Source organism: Nelumbo nucifera, chromosome 6, assembly GCF_055504915.1.
Source record: "Nelumbo nucifera cultivar China Antique chromosome 6, China Antique-T2T, whole genome shotgun sequence".
Lineage (NCBI taxonomy): Eukaryota > Viridiplantae > Streptophyta > Magnoliopsida > Proteales > Nelumbonaceae > Nelumbo > Nelumbo nucifera.
This window is the reverse complement of record NC_142654.1, coordinates 24,564,272-24,583,238: the sequence shown is the minus strand read 5'-3', so window position 1 is coordinate 24,583,238 and position 18,967 is coordinate 24,564,272. Positions and strand designations below refer to the sequence as shown.

At 37.8% G+C, this 18,967-nt stretch overlaps 1 protein-coding gene across 14 annotated transcripts in view; it reads right to left on the bottom strand.

Annotated features, from left to right (window-relative positions):
• The window catches only part of LOC104612733 (DNA topoisomerase 4 subunit B (DUF810)), a 100,201-nt gene that overhangs the window by 65,217 nt on the left and 16,017 nt on the right, over positions 1-18,967 (bottom strand). For all 14 annotated transcript variants that reach the window (XR_016077284.1, XM_019200335.2, XM_088889496.1 and 11 more), the window contains 6 exons: positions 13,575-13,736; positions 13,393-13,491; positions 12,923-13,129; positions 12,729-12,830; positions 1,719-1,949; positions 1,204-1,284 (listed from right to left, as the gene is read on the bottom strand). Coding sequence is in view for 13 of the 14 variants with exons in the window: in XM_019200335.2 (XP_019055880.1) it covers positions 1,204-1,284; positions 1,719-1,949; positions 12,729-12,830; positions 12,923-13,129; positions 13,393-13,491; positions 13,575-13,736 (882 nt within the window). In the remaining variant the exon portion in view is untranslated. The remainder of the gene's footprint in view (positions 1-1,203; positions 1,285-1,718; positions 1,950-12,728; positions 12,831-12,922; positions 13,130-13,392; positions 13,492-13,574; positions 13,737-18,967) is intronic.

The window sequence follows — 18,967 nt, the reverse complement described above, 5'->3', positions numbered from 1 at the left end:
GTTGTACCAAGTTTTAATCTTTAATATTTAATGAAATCTTTTTTGCTGATCAAAAAATTAAAAGAGAACATAGAAGGAATAACAGATAAAGACAAGAGAAAACAGTTCATGATGTGAAGAGAATAGCAAAAACTGAATAGCCATCAACGTCTCTTCTTTATTTTATTTGTTGGGATACCCAATCAACTCAAAAGACTAAACTACTCCTAATGAGGTGAACAAAAGACAAAAAATAACCCTATTGTAAAAAACTACAAAATTACCCAATTTCATAAATTTCTCCTTCAAGATGAAATTATTCTCCATTGCATGTACACATGCAATTGCATCTCTTTTCCAATTGCTATTTAGACATTTCATCAATGAAACTCTAAATTACTAACTTCTTCTAAGTGTTTCAAATCTGAAACTCTTCCATTTTCTTTTTTCGCTTCTCATACTCTCAACCCAACTCAGCCTTAATTCAAACCATTTGAGGTTAGCTACAAAAATACTGTCCAACCATTAAGCTCTATTTTCACTTCCCATCAGTATAACCATATTTCGTAATGTATCTGACCAGAGGCCTGATTTCAGCAGAATCTATGCCTGTACACTATCACTATATAAAAACTATTTACACTTAATAAACAACTTCACTAAGCTTCAGTGTCTTAATGAACTGTCTATAAGATTGGCAAGAATAAGAAATATAAACTCCACTAAGACAAAATCTGGTTGCATGTAAAATGAATTAAAAAACAAATGATTTTCTTCATAAATGATATTCAATAGGAAAATGAATCATTTTCTTGATTTTCTTGGTTTTTATCTCGACTTAGGGAAAAAACTGAATGGTTGAGATATATACCGTCACCACAAGTTTTGAGTCCAGAAGGCCAACTTCCATTCACTATTTAAATAATGTTCATCTTCCTCAGAGCCATTTCACATTGCAACCAAATGCATAAAATAGCAATTCTAGAAATGGTTTGTTTTCATTCATTTCAAGTGCAACCAAATGGAGTATTAAGAAAAGAAGTCTACTAAGGAATAAGACATTGAAGTTTCAAAAAACAAGCACTGAAGTTACAAAGAAAAAAAATTGAAACAAGGACAGAGATTATTTATGTTACAGTATCACAATACCTTCCAAATCCATATAGTTAGGACAAAGTTTTTCTGAGTTGAGTACCCATTACCTATGGTAGATATCCTACTAACCTTGAATTCACCATATTCATCAGCACTGAGGATCCCAACTACTGTTACTAAGGTCACAACACTTCCAAAGAGAGTGGGATTCTGGGAAAAAAAATGTACAAGTTAAAGAGCAAAAGAATTTAACAAAGAAATTTAACAGACTGAAGCAAATTGTACAAGAAAACCAAATAATTTTAAATGAATTGCCTAAATAGCAATGTGAGGTTTCTTTAAGAACCAAAGTTACTATCTCACCATAGGGCAGTGAAGCAAGATTTATTAACCTATAAACTTAGTAGATAACATACAAGTATACAACAAGTATTTGCATAACATATGTGATGGAAGTTTCTTTGAGCACCCAAGGCAATGATCTCATCTCAAGGTATTAAGGAAAGACTCCCAGGATGTATTAACCAATAGACTTAAAGAATAAAGAAGGATATAAATTGGGAAAAAAAAGAGGAACCATAAGACAAAATGGGGTTAATAGTGGGAAAATATTAAAGCAAGATGGATGAAGAAGAAGAACTGACCTGAGCAAAATGCAAATGATAATCTTGCAGTTTACTGTCACACCAAATGCTCGTTGACATAAAAATAGCATCGACCAAACTTATATTCATTTTACAGCCATTGATTCCAATTGAGCAGATCAGGCTATTCATATATGCCCCTTCCATTGCATTATCATCCTGAATTGATAAAACTTTCTGCATCTCTAGAATTGCATATTCCAACAGAATGGGCTCACCTGTCTCAACAAACTTCAGGGGGAAATGCTGTTTAGAATATGAAATTTTCCCGTTCAAAATTTCCCTAAAATCTGAAAAATTCTTTTTCTTAATCTAATATAGTCTTGCAATTATATGAAATAAACAAGTATAGAAGAACCACAGTACAAAGAACAAACAGTTACTTACAATCTAATACTTCAACAGTTCAGATCTGAACTTTGATAATAGTTAAACAATTGATAAGGAATTTGACAGGAAACTTTAAGGGGGTGAAGTGGTCTGCAAACAGCCTAGCAGATGCTCTAACCGGGCAAGGTGTTCACAGAAAGCAACTATTTTGGGGTTCTGCCCTCTTGGGGGAATAAGTGTGTGTGGTGGTTGTTGGGCATGCTAGATAGTTTTGATCTACCAAGTTAGGAGGTATTTCATTGTATAAATTCATATAATAAATCATTCTACTTCTTTTATAACATATTATTACAAACAATAAAAGTTTAAGCTCCTGATAAAAAACAGATCAAATCTATAGAATTATAAAAATATGAAGTGGAAACACGAGCAAATGAAGTTAATCATCAGTACAACACTAATTAGGTTATCTTTTCTATGAAGCTCAGAATTAGTAACAATCAAAGTAACAAATAATCAAACTATACATATTTTATGTATGCTTAAGTCACTATCATCAAAGCATCAATTAGTCAACTGACCACTCAGTTGAATTGACTAGGTCTACTAATGATCAGTGTTTTCAACCCCTCATTGACCTGGGCAGTTAAACCCTTCAAACCGTCATGCAGCAATAAGTCTGGGTCGGGTTAACCCCAAACCCAGTAATCAGTCAAAAACCATTGACTTGGGTCGGGTTTGAACCATCAACCCACTTGACAACAGGTAACGAGTTACAAATTACATTATATTTTTTTACTTTTAGCCTTTTAGGTTTAAATTTTTTATTATAACCACTGGTTTTGGGGTGCCTTTTTGCATTATAGATGGTGAAAATGAAAAAAATGGAGGCCTAGCCTATCCACACACACAAACATGAAAAAAAAGAAAGAAAAAAAAAGGGAAGAGGTGCAGAAACTTCTGAAGGACACAACTTTTTGCTCAGTGATCAGATCAAGGTTTTTTTATTTTGGGTAATTTTTCGTGATCTGTGCAATTCGAGGCACCTTGGCCCAGTAATTTTGCAACAAATACATCTTTTTGGCCTCAAATCTCAATTATATATATGCAGAATATAATGACATCATGGGTTGACCCATTCAACCCATTTTGGAGGACCACTAGAGGAAAATGTTGTATATTGTTTCTGTAGGGCGCATTTTGGAGCAACTATCTTTATACATACTCTATTTTTTAGTTCACAAGTTAATACAATTTTCAAGTTACCATCAAAGGGATTAATTCACAAGTACCTAGGACCACAGCCTTATACTCTATGTAACTACGTTCCACTAACAAAAGAGCAGTATCATTTTGTCTTTTGATCAATGGAATGAGCAGTATCATGATGTGGACCTTCTATCAACAATAGATCCAGCCCAATCCGCATCTATATAAACCTCAACTTTCATATGATCATTGCTCCTGAATAAAAGTCCTCAACCTGATGTTCCCTACATATCCACTCGATCAATACCTGCAAGTCTCTCTCCACCTTAACCTGATCATAGCCTCATACCTCAAAGCAAATATCAACAACCGACCTCGACCCCTGCAGTATTGCTGATTCCTCAGCTCTGACAGAGTCCCTCTTCAAGATCAATGGATTTAAGGGGAGAAAGAAAGCCAACAACAATAATAAGAATAACCTCCTATTTCTGCAACTTTAGACACTACCAACCCCACAAGGGCCTCACTATCCAGTGGAACAACTGAAAATCAATTAATGTTTAAATGTAACAGCCATCAAAATTTTAATTTGATGAATCATTAAGAGGGAGGAAGCAAAATCCTTGCTGCTACTTGCCTTCTAGTGTATGACTAACAACCACCTGTCATCCCTGTTTTCTTTCTAGGAGAGAAAGGGAAGAGAGAGGAGAGGAAAGAAGAGGGAAGAGAAGAGAAGAAAAGAGAAAGAAATCTGTTTGAGAGTCAAAAGTCTTGGCTGGCGGCACCCAGCTTCTTATTTATAATAGCATGAAGTAATTAAAAGAAAAGAAAATTACAAACATGCCCCTAGCGGCACACCCTAATAATAAAATAATTAAAGCAAGAAAAGAACATGCTGACAGCGCCCTAACATCAGAAACAAAGAACAACTCTAACAACACTCCCCTCTCTAGTTGGGCTGAATATATCTATCATGCCCAACTTGTCACAACTCATTGTGCTACAAGTATGGAAGCCCTTTTGTGAGAACATCAGCTCGTTGCTCCTTGGAGTTGACATAAGGAGTACAGATTTCCCCCTTTTCCAATTTTTCCCTTATGAAGTGTTTGTCCACTTCAATGTGCTTGGTCCTATCGTGTAGGACAAGGTTGCTATCAATGTTCATAGCTGCCTTATTGTCACAGTAAAGGGACATAGAATTGTGAACAGTAACCCCAAGCTCCCCTAGAAGATTCTTCAACCAAAGTACTTCATCCACCCCATGTGCCATAACCCTATATTCCGCTTCAGCACTTGACCTCGCAACTACACTTTGTTATTTATTTCTCCATGTCACTAGGTCTCCTCCCACAAATGTGCAGTACCCACTTGTGGACATTCCATCATCCACAACACCTGCCCAATCAGCATCTATATAGACCTCCACCTTAAAATGATTATATTTACTGAATAGCAAACCTATTCATGGATACTTCTTCACATACCTAAGAATCCTCTCTGTTGCTTCCATGTAGGGGTGTCCACAGTTCGGTTAACCGAACAATGGGCAATTTTTACAAACCGAACCGGTACCACCGGTTAACCGGTCCGTTGGTTTCGGTTTTTTACCAATTTGGCTCTTTGGTTTTTTTTGTTTATAATATATATTATATAAGTATATGTATAATATTATATTATAAATAATAAATGATATATAATATATTATAAATATTATAAAAATATATATCATATAATAAATGATATATAATATATGTATATATTTATATACATATATATAATGAATATATATTTACATATAATATATAGAAAATATGTGATATATATTAAAAATATATATATAATATACATATAAATATATATACCGGTCAGTTCAGTTAACTGTCGGTTTTTTTGTAGGTTAACTGAAAACCGAACCGGTCCTTTGGTTTTTCAAAAATACCAAACCGAAACTAAATCAGTTAGTTCAGTTAACCTCATTTTCTGGTTAGGTTTTCTCGGTTCGGTTTTTCAATTTTTCATGGACACCCCTACTTCCATGTGTGGTCTCTCAAGGGAATGCATGAATTAGCTCAGAACCCCAACTGAATAAGCAATGTCTAGACATGTCATGGACAAATAAAGCAACCTTCCCACTAACCTTTGAAATTTAGGGATGCAAATGGGTCGGGTCATGATCCAATCCGATCCGAGACTCGATCCTATTTGGTCGAATTCATATCACCCCTGTTCGGATCTTCGGATCAGATTTGGATCACCCCGTTATCCGATCCGATATATATTATATATTTATAAATATAAATATATATAATACATATATATGTTATTTATTTATTTATAAATATACTTTTTATATTATATTTTTATAAATTTGTTAGATTATTTATTTTTTTATAAAAAACATGTATATATATGATGAAAATAATTAAAAAATACTTGTATTTTTTGTTGTTACTTTATTTAAATTAGTATATTTTATTTTTCTTTTAATAATTTATCTATTTTTAAAGAAAATAAGTTGGATCGGATCGGATCAGATCTGAAGATCCGACTTACCGATAGGATTCGAATTCAAATCAAGTCCTATCATATCCAATCGGATCGGATCTGTCATGAACAGTGTCGGATCAGATTCGAATATACCCAAATTTGAATCCGATCCGATCTGTTTGCATCCCTATTGAAATTGTTTAACATCTTTCAGAAGTTCACCATCACAATCACCCAGTTTATGGTCAACATCCATAGGAGTATCTGCTGGCTTTGCACCTAACTTGTCTTGTAAGTTGTAACAGATCAAGGATGCACTTCCTCTGAGAATTGAAGATGCCCCTTTTTAAGTGAGCAAATTCAATTCCAAGAAAGTACTTTAGTGGACCCAAATCTTTTACTTCGAATTGAGAGGCTAGGAACGCCTTCAACTTTGAATTTCTGAGGTCCAGTTTCTTGTAATGATGATATCATCCACATACACTATCAACACAACAACCTGTTCCTGACATCTCTTCACAATGAGAGTGTGATCAGACTAACATTGTTTGAATCCTACTTGCTGGACCGCCATATGAAACTTACTGAACCATGCTCTAAGAGATGTTTTAAACCACAGAAAGACTTTCTTAGCTTGCACACCTTATTTTCACTTCCTTTGGCACAAAAACTTGGGGACTGAACCGTGTACACCTCCACCAGGTCACCATTTAAAAAGGCGTTCTTTATATCCAATTGATGCAATTCCCATCAAAGTTTGCAGCCAATGAAAGAAGAACCTGAATTGAGTTCATCTTAGCTACTGGAGCAAACATCTCATCATAGCCAACACCATAGACTTGAGTGTACCCTTTTGCTACCACCCTTGCTTTGTACCTTTCAATTGTCCCGTCCGCCTTGTGTTTCACACTTTCATTGTAAACACCCAATACACCCTAGCAGACTAAGTATCTTGAGTTGCCACATTTGCTGCATTATGTGTTGTATTAGGCTTCTTCTGACCCTGCACCTTACCCTATTCTTGGTTCTTTACAGTCGACTTTGGCCTCCCATAGAGCTCCCAACATGTGTCACATGTATGTCTTGAACGCCGGCAATGGGTATGGAACAACTTGTCCTTCTCATCAACTTTCTTGGAATCACTTTTCTTTCCCATATTATTACCACCCATTGCAACTAATACCATATGTTGCTCCCCCTCAATTGTAACCATCACACTCCACCTACTTTCCTCAGACTAAACAAGGGCATGCACCTCTTGAACTGAAGGCAACTCTTTACTTCCTAAAATCTGAACTCTAAGAGGTTCATATACGGGGTTTAGTCCCAACAAGAAGGCAAAAACCCGCTGCTAAGAAACCAGCTTCTTATAGGCCTTAGTATCATCGGCATGTTTCTATTCTATAGCCTGATAGTGACCCAACTCTTTCCATACTGAAGAAGGGCTGAATAATAGGTTGACAAACTATGGTTCCTTTGTTTACAGGTTAACGATTCAGCTTGTAACTAGTAAATATTGGCATAGTGCCTTTGCTCAAAATAAGTGGTTTTGGCTTGTTTCCATATTTCACTAGCAGTACCTGCCCACATAAAGTTCTTCTTCACATCAATTCCATGGCTGCAAGATGCCAGGAAATCACCATACTGTTCTCTTGGTCCCACCTATCATGTTCAGCTGTTTCACTCTTCCATTTATATAATCAGCTTTCCCCATGCTGTTACATAAAGTTTTACCCCTTTAGCCCACTCCAGGTAGTTCAGGCCATTTAATGGGATAATTGGCATAGGAAACACCATGTTCTCAACTCCCATACCAGCTATACTACAGGTTGATGTAACCTCGGATGAAGCAGAATCATCATTTACCATTGAGGGAAAAATCTACACTACAAAAAACAGAACCACAGGTGCACAAGACCAGTCCCCACCCAACTACTACCTCTCACTGTCACAATCAGGGCACTAAACACCAAAAACTTCTACTTCTGAAATGAGAAATGCAGCTGAAATCAGTCCAGCAATTAAAGAGACCACAGAAACAGTCCAGCAACAATCCAACAATTAAAAGAACCACATACCAACCAATTACAGCACTTACCTATGACAAAGGGGATCACACACCCCTATACAGCACCTGTACGAAGGTGCAAACCGAGAGAAAAGGCCTTCACAGCATCGGCCAAAGGAAAAGGAAGCCTTCACAGCATCAGCCCTCTCCTACTAGGGTTACCTTGGTGCTATGACCAAGGAAGAACCCAGAAAAACCAGTAACAGGGTGATCTGACCAATCTGGTTAGGGTTTCTTGCCTTCACTGTCCAAGAAATCAGGAAAAACTGGGAATGTGTGATTCAGAGGAGAGAAAGGATTCATATAGGCCAGAATTGAGCTCCAATACCATGTTTTCTTTCTAGGAGAGAAAGAGAAGAGAGAGGAGAGGAGAGGAGAGAAGACGGAAGAGAAGAGAAGAAAGAGAAAGAAATCTGTTTCGAGAGTCAAAAGTTTTGGCTGGCGGTGCCCAGCTTCTTATTTATAATAGCATGGAGTAATTAAAAGAAAATAAAATTACAAACATGTCCCTAGCGGCACACCCTAATAATAAAATAATTAAAACAAGAAAAGAACATGCTGATGAAGGGAAGGGAGATCCATCATATGGATGGCCGAACCATGCAGGGTGGTTGGGCGAAATTTGAAAATTTTTCTTTCTCCCTTCCAGGAATCCTATTCCCTGATTTAGAAAAACAGCATTTTTCAAGGTTCGTTCTTGAAACAAACTGGACCAGATCTGTAACCAAGATTAAGGGAGGGATATACCTTATACAAAATCCACAAAAGTAGCTCCCAACGTAGGTGTTCACGCCCAAAGAGGTCGCCAAATCCCACCTCCACTGAATATGACAGCTTAGGATGAGGTAGGATCAGCAAAGCAATTCTTCAGCAAGAATTGCAATCCTTCAGCAAGGATCACGCAAGGGATGTGAGCACAACTTCAGATCTGATTCTTCTGGCAAGAATCTGAATCAAGAACTATTCTTGATCAGTCCAAGAATATGGAGATCGAACTGGGTAGGGCGGCAAGAACAAAGAGAAGATCTGGATTCAGCACGTGTTTAATAAAAGGATTTCTCCCTCTATTTATAACTTCTCTGGATCAGCTTTCTAATCCTATCAGGAAAGGGTTCTCTTTGATCCAAATCTTTATTTGGATCTGAACTCTTAAGTGGATAAGACATATCTTATCCTCTTGCTGATCCAGAAGCAGATCTAAACTCAAATTTGCCCACTTTTAATTAATCTCATTAACCCAGTTCGAGTTGGGTTTTAGGCCCATTAAGTTATCAGGCTCACTTTCCTTTTAATTTGCTAGCTAACTTAGCTCTCTTTGTATGGCGTGGGACCCTAACATTGATCTCCACAAAAGTCATATGGGTTCAGCTTAGCCTCTGTTACAAGGCTTGGTCGAATTCACTACTGAAGACAGTGAACCCTTGAGCCCATCAGTATGGGCTCTTAGCAGGCCCAACATTTACACTAAATGGTCCTTGGGTCCAGCCACCTTATGAAGGCCCAAGGACTAAGGACTTAAGTGAGATTAACCCATCAGGTTTATAAGCCCTAAATGGTTTTACACTTAACCTCTCAGCCCATAATGATCAAACACTGCCCGATAAGAGAGGACCTCTCATTCGACTGCAAGGTATAGTGTCGCACTCTCTACTCACATGGATCTCGGGAATTAAAACATTTTTGCAAACCTTTTCATAAAACATAATATATGTATATCTATATAAATATATTTTGCAAAACAAATCTCAAACACGTTTGAAATCAACTGCCAGCAGTTTAGGTTTCCATCAGAGAGAGTGTTGTCCCCGATCATTCACTTTGTCCGACAAAGGGGCTGATTCTGTCACTATGATCCCACTTAGGTGAATTCTCAGACTACCCCAACATACCTAGGTTTTGACCCCCACTAAGTATCTCACTGATTGGCATATCAAAGACAGCTCAATCCAACACCTAGTGCAATACCATAATCGAGTCTAGGGGTTAAGTGTAAGTTTCCAGTTTTGCCCATCTGTCTCCAAGGTCCAGGGCATAACTGGAAAATGGTTCGGTTTAGGGTTTCAAGTAAACCCACACTACATGTGCTTCGGGTCTCACCCTGGCAGCTGAGACAAGCCACCCCAATCGACTTGGCAGCACATTAGTGTCAGTCTTGGTAGGATAAACCTCCCCAGGTCTATCCAGCAGCTGTGAAGATTCTAAACTAACACGAGTCTCATAAGTGTCCAGTTTAAAGGTATTACATAGAAACACACTATATATAATATGAATCAATTATGTACTATTATTCATTTACAATAAATGTCAAAAGTACATCAATCTGATTGGAGCTAAGGGCATACACTGTCTAACAACTGATAGCACCCTAACATCAAAAACAAAGAACAACTCTAACAACAATCCCCAACCATGGCATCTACTGAAAAATCTTTTAGCTCCTCTCAAGTAAGTATTCATTGTGCAACTCTGATGGTAATCAAATCAGTCGCTGACTATATCAAGGTGGAGGATTCGTTAGAGAATATTTCCCAAATGCTCTATAAGATTGCATTGCTGCCCTCATATATTTGCATGTGATCTAACCCCCCCCCCCCCCTTTTGTGGAGCTAGAAGAGCTAGGGGCAGACTGAAAAGGACTTGGGTGTAAGTAATTAGAATTGATCTAAGTGCCCATAATTTAACAACTGATATGGCACAGAACAGAACAGAATGGAAAAACAAGATTCATGTAGCTAACCCCATATAGTTGAGACAAAGCTTAGATGATTATGATGATGATCTACCCCATTTTGCACCAGGAAGAGAAAAGACCAATGTCAAAACAAAAGTGGGGACTCATCCAGTAGCTGCCACTGGGATTCAAAAAGGAGCATACAATTGTCCCATAACTTTATGCAAACTCACAACCAAGAAACAAGTGACTAACAATTTTCTTCTAATATGCTAAAGAAATTTCCATCAAAAAAAATTACAAACTGAATACATTTAAGAATGTGATGACATGTCACTTCACCAAACAACCAAGAAAAAAAATAAAGGAATGTATCCAGAAGCAAAACCAAAAACATCATAATCTTCTAAGAGATCAAAGATAGACCAAAAATCTGAGCCAAACGAAAACTTAATTAACATATTCAAACTCCAGATGCACTAAAAACTTGTCCATGACAAGCTATATCAGCCACTAATCTTCTATTATCATTCCTTTTCTCCTTCAAAATTCTTCTTCTTCTCTCAAATCCTATACCTCAACAAACTGTGAAGTTACAATGCTGTATCCATTCCAGTATTAGCTCTCTTGCCAACAGAAAAAACAAGAGCACATAGAGATGATATCACATGGATTAACTAATCTACATGTAGGTTTTCTAAAAAGAGCAAAGAAATACAATCATCCTGCAGTGGATAAGAAAACAATGCACATACTCCTCAATGACTACTATAAAGCAAAGGCTAACCAACTGAAAATCGCTTGATTTCAAATGATAAATAGTTGAAATGCTGTCCAAACATGCTGACTGAGCAAGTTGCTCCACCCTAGGTGGGATTGGATTTCCCCCAAACTCCATGACATGAGAATATTCCTCCTGATGTCATATGATAGAATCATAAAAGGACTTTTTCATAGAGCAACCATTTATACATTCTTTCAACCATCTAACATGCAGAGAAGAAGGACAAGTCTTTGAAGCTTCAATCTGTTGAATAAATTGATAGACTCCACTTCTCTATCAAACAAAGGTCTTTTGAAAGTTGGAAAACAACCAACGTGTTCATTCCTTACTTAAAAGTATTGATTTCAGTTTTTTATCACTCACCCCATACAACCTTTAGTATAAGTCAAATTGAAGTCCTCTACAAAGTTTCTCTCTCTATCTCAAACTTCCGAACTCATTTCCCTAAGTGAATTTTATATATAGCTCTTTTTTCTTCTAATCGCTATATGATGCAAATATGGAAACAAAGAAAGAAATTGAAAAAAAAAAGATGATCAGATGGTAGACCCACAAAATGCATCATCAACTGGAAAACTGGAAAAGAATTGACTGATTGACTAGTCAAACCTTGTTCAATTTGGCTGAAATTTGGTGGCACTAAAGTACACTCATAGTACTGAAGTACTTAAAATTTACAGCTAAATCAAACTGTGGAAGTGCCCCAACTAAAGGCTTCAAGATGACTGATTTAGTGATTTTCCAGTTCTGCAAGTAATGGTCAAAGTGAAAACTGACAAGTTGACCAGTGGACTCCACTGACATTTATGGTAATTCCCATGATTACTATTTATAGTAGTTATCATAATTTTTATTTATAGTGAAAATTACTGTTTCAGTGTTAACTCATTGCTTTTGTAATTAGGTTGGGAAGCTTTGGTTTTTGTTCATCCTTCTTGTACACCCCCCCCCCCCTTTTGAATGAAAGTAACCTTTAAAAAAAAAGTTTCTATTTTTTCGAAGTATGAATAGGAGTTAGAGTCTAAGATCTAGTTGGAAGTTTCTAAGGTAAAATTTTCTTCCTTCACCACCTCCAACCAAAGAGAATCTCTTTGGACTTTCGCAATCTTTTCAGCCATAGCCACCAGACCTTTGACTTAGTTTGTCTACCCAAATAGGTTTTATCTATAGAATTTTTGGCTGAATTAAGAACATTACAGTTCAATAAGCATCTATTGGTTTGATTGACTAGAACCATGTTATAGGGAGATAATTTGACTCAACAAACCGAATAGACATGGCCTATTGGTGTGTGTGTTGTCCTGCAACCTGTTGATGAAAGTTCAAGTCTCCTTTATTTGCAGTCCTTTACCTATCAAAATAATAATAATAATAATAATAATAATAATAATAATAATAATGATGATGATGATGATGATGTATGAATTTTAGACAAAGAGCCACCAAGAAGAGGAATAATACCTTTTGAAAAAGCACCCACGCGTATAGTGCATCATGAATCCTCTCAGTGATGCCTAAAGTAGACCAGGTCAATCTGATAAACCTAAGGATTTCATCCACCTCCTAATATAGATTCCAACATTATTAGGAGTTGGTCATATCAACAAATAGGATAGCAAAGTTTTCAACTGAAGAATAAGGAAAATAAGATATACCTCTACAAGTTGACCATCCTCAAGAATATCAAAAACACTACAGAGTAATTTTTCATATAGCTTAAGGTTCAAATGATAGTCAGCTGTCCAATAATAGGTTTCACCCGTAATACCAAACTTCCCAGGGACTAATGACAACTTTGATGTGAACTTCTGAATAGCTAGTAGTGCTTCAGAAAATTCAGAGGGCATTTTTACATTCCACTCCTATAGCATAGAATAAGAAGAAAATTCGTTATTTGCAGAAAGAATGAACTAAGAGAAAGCAAGTAACCAAACATTATTTTATGATATAGTTCCTCTCTATGACAATATTGCAGCCAAGAGGACATAAGCTAAAAATCCAACCCAATTTACTTCAATGAAGATCCAAACTTGTACTATTATTAATGATCCTTAACATAGAAACAAATCTACACAAAAAAGTTCCCTTCCATGACAATTTACAAAATCTACACAAAATGATGTACCTCAGTATTTCTGACTTTTGCAAGAAAACTTCTAATGGTCATATGTTCAGCTGCTGTATGGGTAGCAGAATAATATAGAATTTCTTCAAGAATATTTGCCTGTGAGAAAATAGTAATAACAGATCTGTAGATTTAAGAGCCTGGGATGAGTTACAAGAAAAGTAATGTTTAGTGTTGATCACCTGTCTCTTCCTCCACTGCTTGTATGACTTTTCAATAAGAAAGTCACTCTTAAAAATTCCATTTAAAAGCTCCAATGATATTTGAGGGACATCAATTGGTCTTGTTCTTGAAGTGAAGACCAACAACCTTTGCTTAATGCAAGTGTCCATAGCTTCAGAAACCTAGGAAGGAAAAACAAATCTAATTGAAAGAAAGAACAGAAAAATCAACAGGAAAATATAGTCACACTCATAAAGCAGTACAAGGCAAATAAAAAACAAGAAATAGAGAGAGATAAATCATTTGCTGTAAGTTTATCAATTCTTTGTGTAGAGGAGATGGGCCGAATGGCCCATAGACTGTTATTTCATGTTATGTTTATGTTTCCCTCTGTAATGGGCCTTATTCTGGGCCCATACTCTCTAATGTTCTGTTTTTGTAATTTCTTGCCCACTCAAGGGCCTCTCTGTAATATTTCAAAGATTAACTTAATAAAATGTTTAGAGTGTTAGAGGGAGGTTTAGTTCGAACCTCTCACTCTCTAACTCTCATTGCCGCCAGCTCTCTCTCTCTCTCAACTTCTTAATCTTCTCTTGTTCATTTTTCTGGTTTTGCATCTAATCTCAAGCAGTCCTATACTTCAAGAGGATTGTTTTCAACTTGGTATCAGAGTGGGCCAGAGCTTGGCATGACCCTCATGTGGTTCTAGTCCAGTCAACTGCATGAGGATGTTCTAGGGCTGGAAGTTTAAAGTCATTCACCTGGTTCTTGGAGGTCATTGGAGGGTGCCCAAGTCTCTACACACTTGGAGAATAGTTCGGTGACCAGGAAGAATCAGAGAGCAAGGTGTTCGGCCTGATTTGAAATCAGAGAGAAAGGTGTTCGGCCTGATTTGAAGTTCAAATCAGAGATTCACTTACTGTAAGTTATCTCAGTTATTGCTGGGTTATTTTCGTTGCTTGGGAGGGCTGTTAAAGTATTTGAAACCCTCCTTCATTCTGCCTTACTGTTTGGCTGTTGCTGGACTGATTCAACTCAGAGATTTCTAGGTTGTTTTGGAGTGCAATTCGGCTGTTGTTGGACTGTCAAGTTGCTGAAACTGGTTTGGACTCGATGGTACTAGTCCAAAAATTCTGTCCAGCCTTTGTTTTGGACCTATACAAAACATTAATGAAGTGGTTCCTACTAGTTAACAGTAGGGTGTTAACTACTGCACACAGAGTGTTTGTCGAAAGGCCTCTTAAGGACTGTGGACTGTTATTTCTTCTCTTTGGGACAACAATTGTTGGGGACCTAAAATACTTTGTGTTTGGAAGTCTGTTGGTTGTCCCTTGAAGGCTGAAATAGTATTTCTTACTCTAGAAAGTGCTGCCACTGAGCTGGACTGTCACAGTTATCAAGACTGAACTGTTTTTTGTGAGCTGGTTGTTGTTGCCGATTCAGCTCAAACTAAGTTCATCAAAATTCCCTGTACCTTGGAAAACTTATTAAAACCCTAATTGGAGCCTTTGCATGATGGATTCCTCGGACCTTGAAAGCAAGAGTGCTGCTGAATATGGACAGACTTTGGGAACCCCAGCCGATTCTATGTTGGCTGTAACTACAGTTAAACTTGATGGGACCAACTACTTGGCATGGTCACAATCAGTGAAAATCCATATTTGTAGCAGAGGAAAATGGGGGTTTATTTCTGGGAGCAAGAAAGCTCCCCCAGAGAATGATCCATCTTATGAGAGATGGATGCAAGAGAACTACACAGTGATTGGGTGGCTTGTGAATTCAATGCAGCCACAGATTAGTCAACACTATCTTTGGATGAACTCGGCTAAGGAAATCTGGGATACTGTTGCAGAAACCTACTCCCAAAAATTGAATGTTGCCAGAGCCTATAAACTGAGGAGTGATGTGAAGAATCTAAGGCAGGGAGAGAAATCACTTGCAACATACTTCTCAACCCTGAAATCTCTATGGCAAGAGATTGATCTGATAGAGGTTGTGACATGGAATACCCCCAATGATGTTGAAACATACAGGAAATTAGTTGAAAGGAACAGGGTCTTTGAGTTCCTAACAGGGCTGAATCCTGAATATGACATCACAAAGCAGAACATTTTGTCCAAGGAAAGTGTTTCATTGTCACAAGCATATGCTTTGGTCAACAGTGAAGAGAGTAGAAGGCAAATACAGGTTCAAGGAGTCAGCACCAATGATCATTTTGCAAATATGGGGGTTAAACCCAAAGGGATTATAGGAGCTCATAGTGGCACAGGAAAGAAGGAGGTGGTCTGTGAATATTGCAAGAAGCCGAAACACACCAAGGTACAGATACAGAGGTTGAGTCTGTTTGTGCACAGTTGACAGCCATGAAAACTGAGTATGAGAAGTTTGGAAAGATGATCAGCCAACTTGAAGGTGTAACTTCATCATCCAACCCTTCTGGAAGTTCAGCCACCACCGCATTTGCTCACTCAGGTATAAGAGCTTCTGCTAACCATGCATCCATCTCAGGTAATCCCAAGACCCCTTGGATCATAGATTTAGGTGCTTCTGATCACATGACCAACCTTTCCACTTTGTTTGTTTCGTATGATTTGCTTCCTAGTCGTGACAAAATCACCTTAGCTGATGGTTCTCTTGCCTCTATTTCTGACAAGGGAACTGTCAAGCCTACAGACTCCTTACTCTTATCTTCCACTCTTCATGTACCTAAATTGAATACCAATTTATTATCTGTTAGTAGCTTGACCAAGTCATTGAATTGTTGTGTAACCTTTTTTCCTTTTCACTGTGTTTTTCAAGATCTGGAATCTCAGAAAGTGATTGGGAGTGGCCATGAAGCGAATGGAATATACTTGCTCGACACTCCTGGCCAATGCCTTGATCATCCCAAGAATGTTTCCTTTGGTTCTACTTCTTCAGAGTCTGTCAGTCAAATTATGTTGAGTCATTGTCGTTTCGGTCATTTACCATTTTCTGCTTTGAGTCATTTACTTCCCGAATTGTTTAAGGGAGTCAGTGTGTCCAGTCTCAATTGTGAGTCATGTCAGTTGTCAAAGCATTGTAGAAACAATTACCCTATAGAAAATAAAAGAGCTTCTTTTCCTTTTCATATTGTGCACTCTGATGTGTGGGGGCCTTACCACTTATCTTCTATGGGGGTTACAGATATTCCATCATGTTTATTGATAACTTTTCTAGATTCACTTGGATATACTTAATGAAATCCCGTGATGAAGTCCCAAGACTTGTGAGGCAATTTCATGAGCTTGTTTTAACCCAATTTGATACCAGAATTAAAGTTCTCAGATCTGACAATGCAAAAGAGTACTTTGAAAAGAGTTTATCCTTGTATCTCTCTGACATGGGGGTTATTCATCAAATCTCTTGTGTTAGAACCCCTGAACAAAATGGAGTTGTTGAAAGGAAAAATAGACATATTGTTGAAGTTGCAAGAAGCCTTTTATTTGCCTCACATGTTCCTACAAGATTTTGGGGGGATGTTGTTCTTACTGCTACCTATTATTAACCGTATTCCATCCAGGGTTTTAGGGTTTAAATCCCCCTTCAATCTTCTTCATCCAGACAGGGATCTTTTTCTTATTCCTCTTTGTGTGTTTGGCTGTACTTGTTATGTTCACATTCCAAGTGCCCAGAGGCATAAGTTTGAACCAAAAGCCCACAAGTGCATCTTCCTTGATTATTCCCCCACACAAAAGGGTTATTGTTGTTTTGATCCAAAGACTGGCACTCGACATGTCTCTATGGATGTTACCTTTGATGAGCTTTCTCCTTTTTATGGTTCCTCTCAGGAAGGACATTGTCAACAGGGGGAGAGTTTGTCACAAGTATTTGCCCTTCCTCTTCCTGTCCCAATTGAGTCACTTAACAAGCCTGTATCCTCACAAAATGAATCAAAGGAGGATCAGCCACTTCATTCATCTTGCCCTAGTGCTCCTATTTCTTTACCTCCTCATCCTACCCATAATCCCAAGGTGTATCAAAGGCAAAGATCCAAGAATGAGCAAGTTGTTTCCCTTACAAAAGATGAGGCTCATACACTCCCAATCACAGATGAGATAACAGGTACTACTTCAGCCCCTTTGGAACCATCATTCTCAGATCTTGATGTCCCCATTGTTGTTAGGAAAGGAAAGCGGAAGTGCACTGCACACTGCATTTTCAAACACCTTTCCTATGATCTACTTTCTCCTTCATACTTTGCTTACCTCTCTTCAATTGCTTCTAACCCCATTCCTAGGTCTGTGTCAAAAGCTCTTGGGATTCCAGAATGGAGAGATGCCATGAAGTCTGAAATGGATGCTCTACACAAGAATGATACTTGGGAGGTGGTGAATTTGTCTTAAGGGAAGGATCCAGTTGGGTGCAAGTGGGTCTTTACCATTAAATACAGGGCTGATGGGACTATTGAGAGGTACAAGGCTAGACTTGTTGCAAAAGGCTACACACAAACATATGGGATTGACTACCTGGAGACCTTTGCCCCTGTTGCCAAGATAACATCTGTGAGGGTTCTTTTATCTCTGGCAGCTCACTTTGATTGGCCTCTTTATCAGTTAGATGTAAAGAATGCATTTCTGAATGGTGACTTACATGAGGAGGTCTACATGTGTCTCCCTCTAGGAATGTATGGGAAAGATATGCAAGAAAAGGTATGCAAATTGAAGAAATCACTTTATGGCCTCAAACAATCTCCTAGAGCCTGGTTTGAGAGATTTAGAGCTGCACTTGTTAAATTCGGCTATGTTCAGACACGGTCAGATCATACTCTCTTTGTGAAGAAAAGTGGATCTCTAGCAGTGTATCTCATTGTGTATGTTGATGACATTATAGTGACTGGTGATGATGCCTCAAGCATTCGGGCCCTTAAGTCTTTCCTCCGTACAGAATTTGAGATTAAGGATCTGAGGGAGTTGAGATACTTCCTTGGCATAGAAGTTGTTAGATCCAAAGATGGGATTCTTATTTCCCAGAGGAAATATGTCCTTGATTTGTTGTCTGAAACTGGAAAAATGGGTGCTAGACCAGCTGCAACTCCCATTGATATGAGTCACAAACTTTCAGCTTCGGATGGAACATTGTTGGAAGACAAAGGGGTCTTTCAGAGACTTCTTGGGAAGCTTCTGTACCTGTGCATGACTAGGCCAAATATTGCGTATGCTGTCAATTGTATTAGCCAGTTCATGCATGCTCCTAGAGATACTCATATGGTAGCAGCAGAACGGATTTTGTGCTATCTGAAAGGCTCTCCAAGAAAAGGAATTCTATTTACCAAGCATGGTCATCTGAAACTTGAAGCCTACATTGATACTGATTGGGCTAGAAATATTGATAATAGAAGATCTACTTCAGGGTATTGTAGTCTGGTGGCTGGTAATGTTGTCTCTTGGAGGAG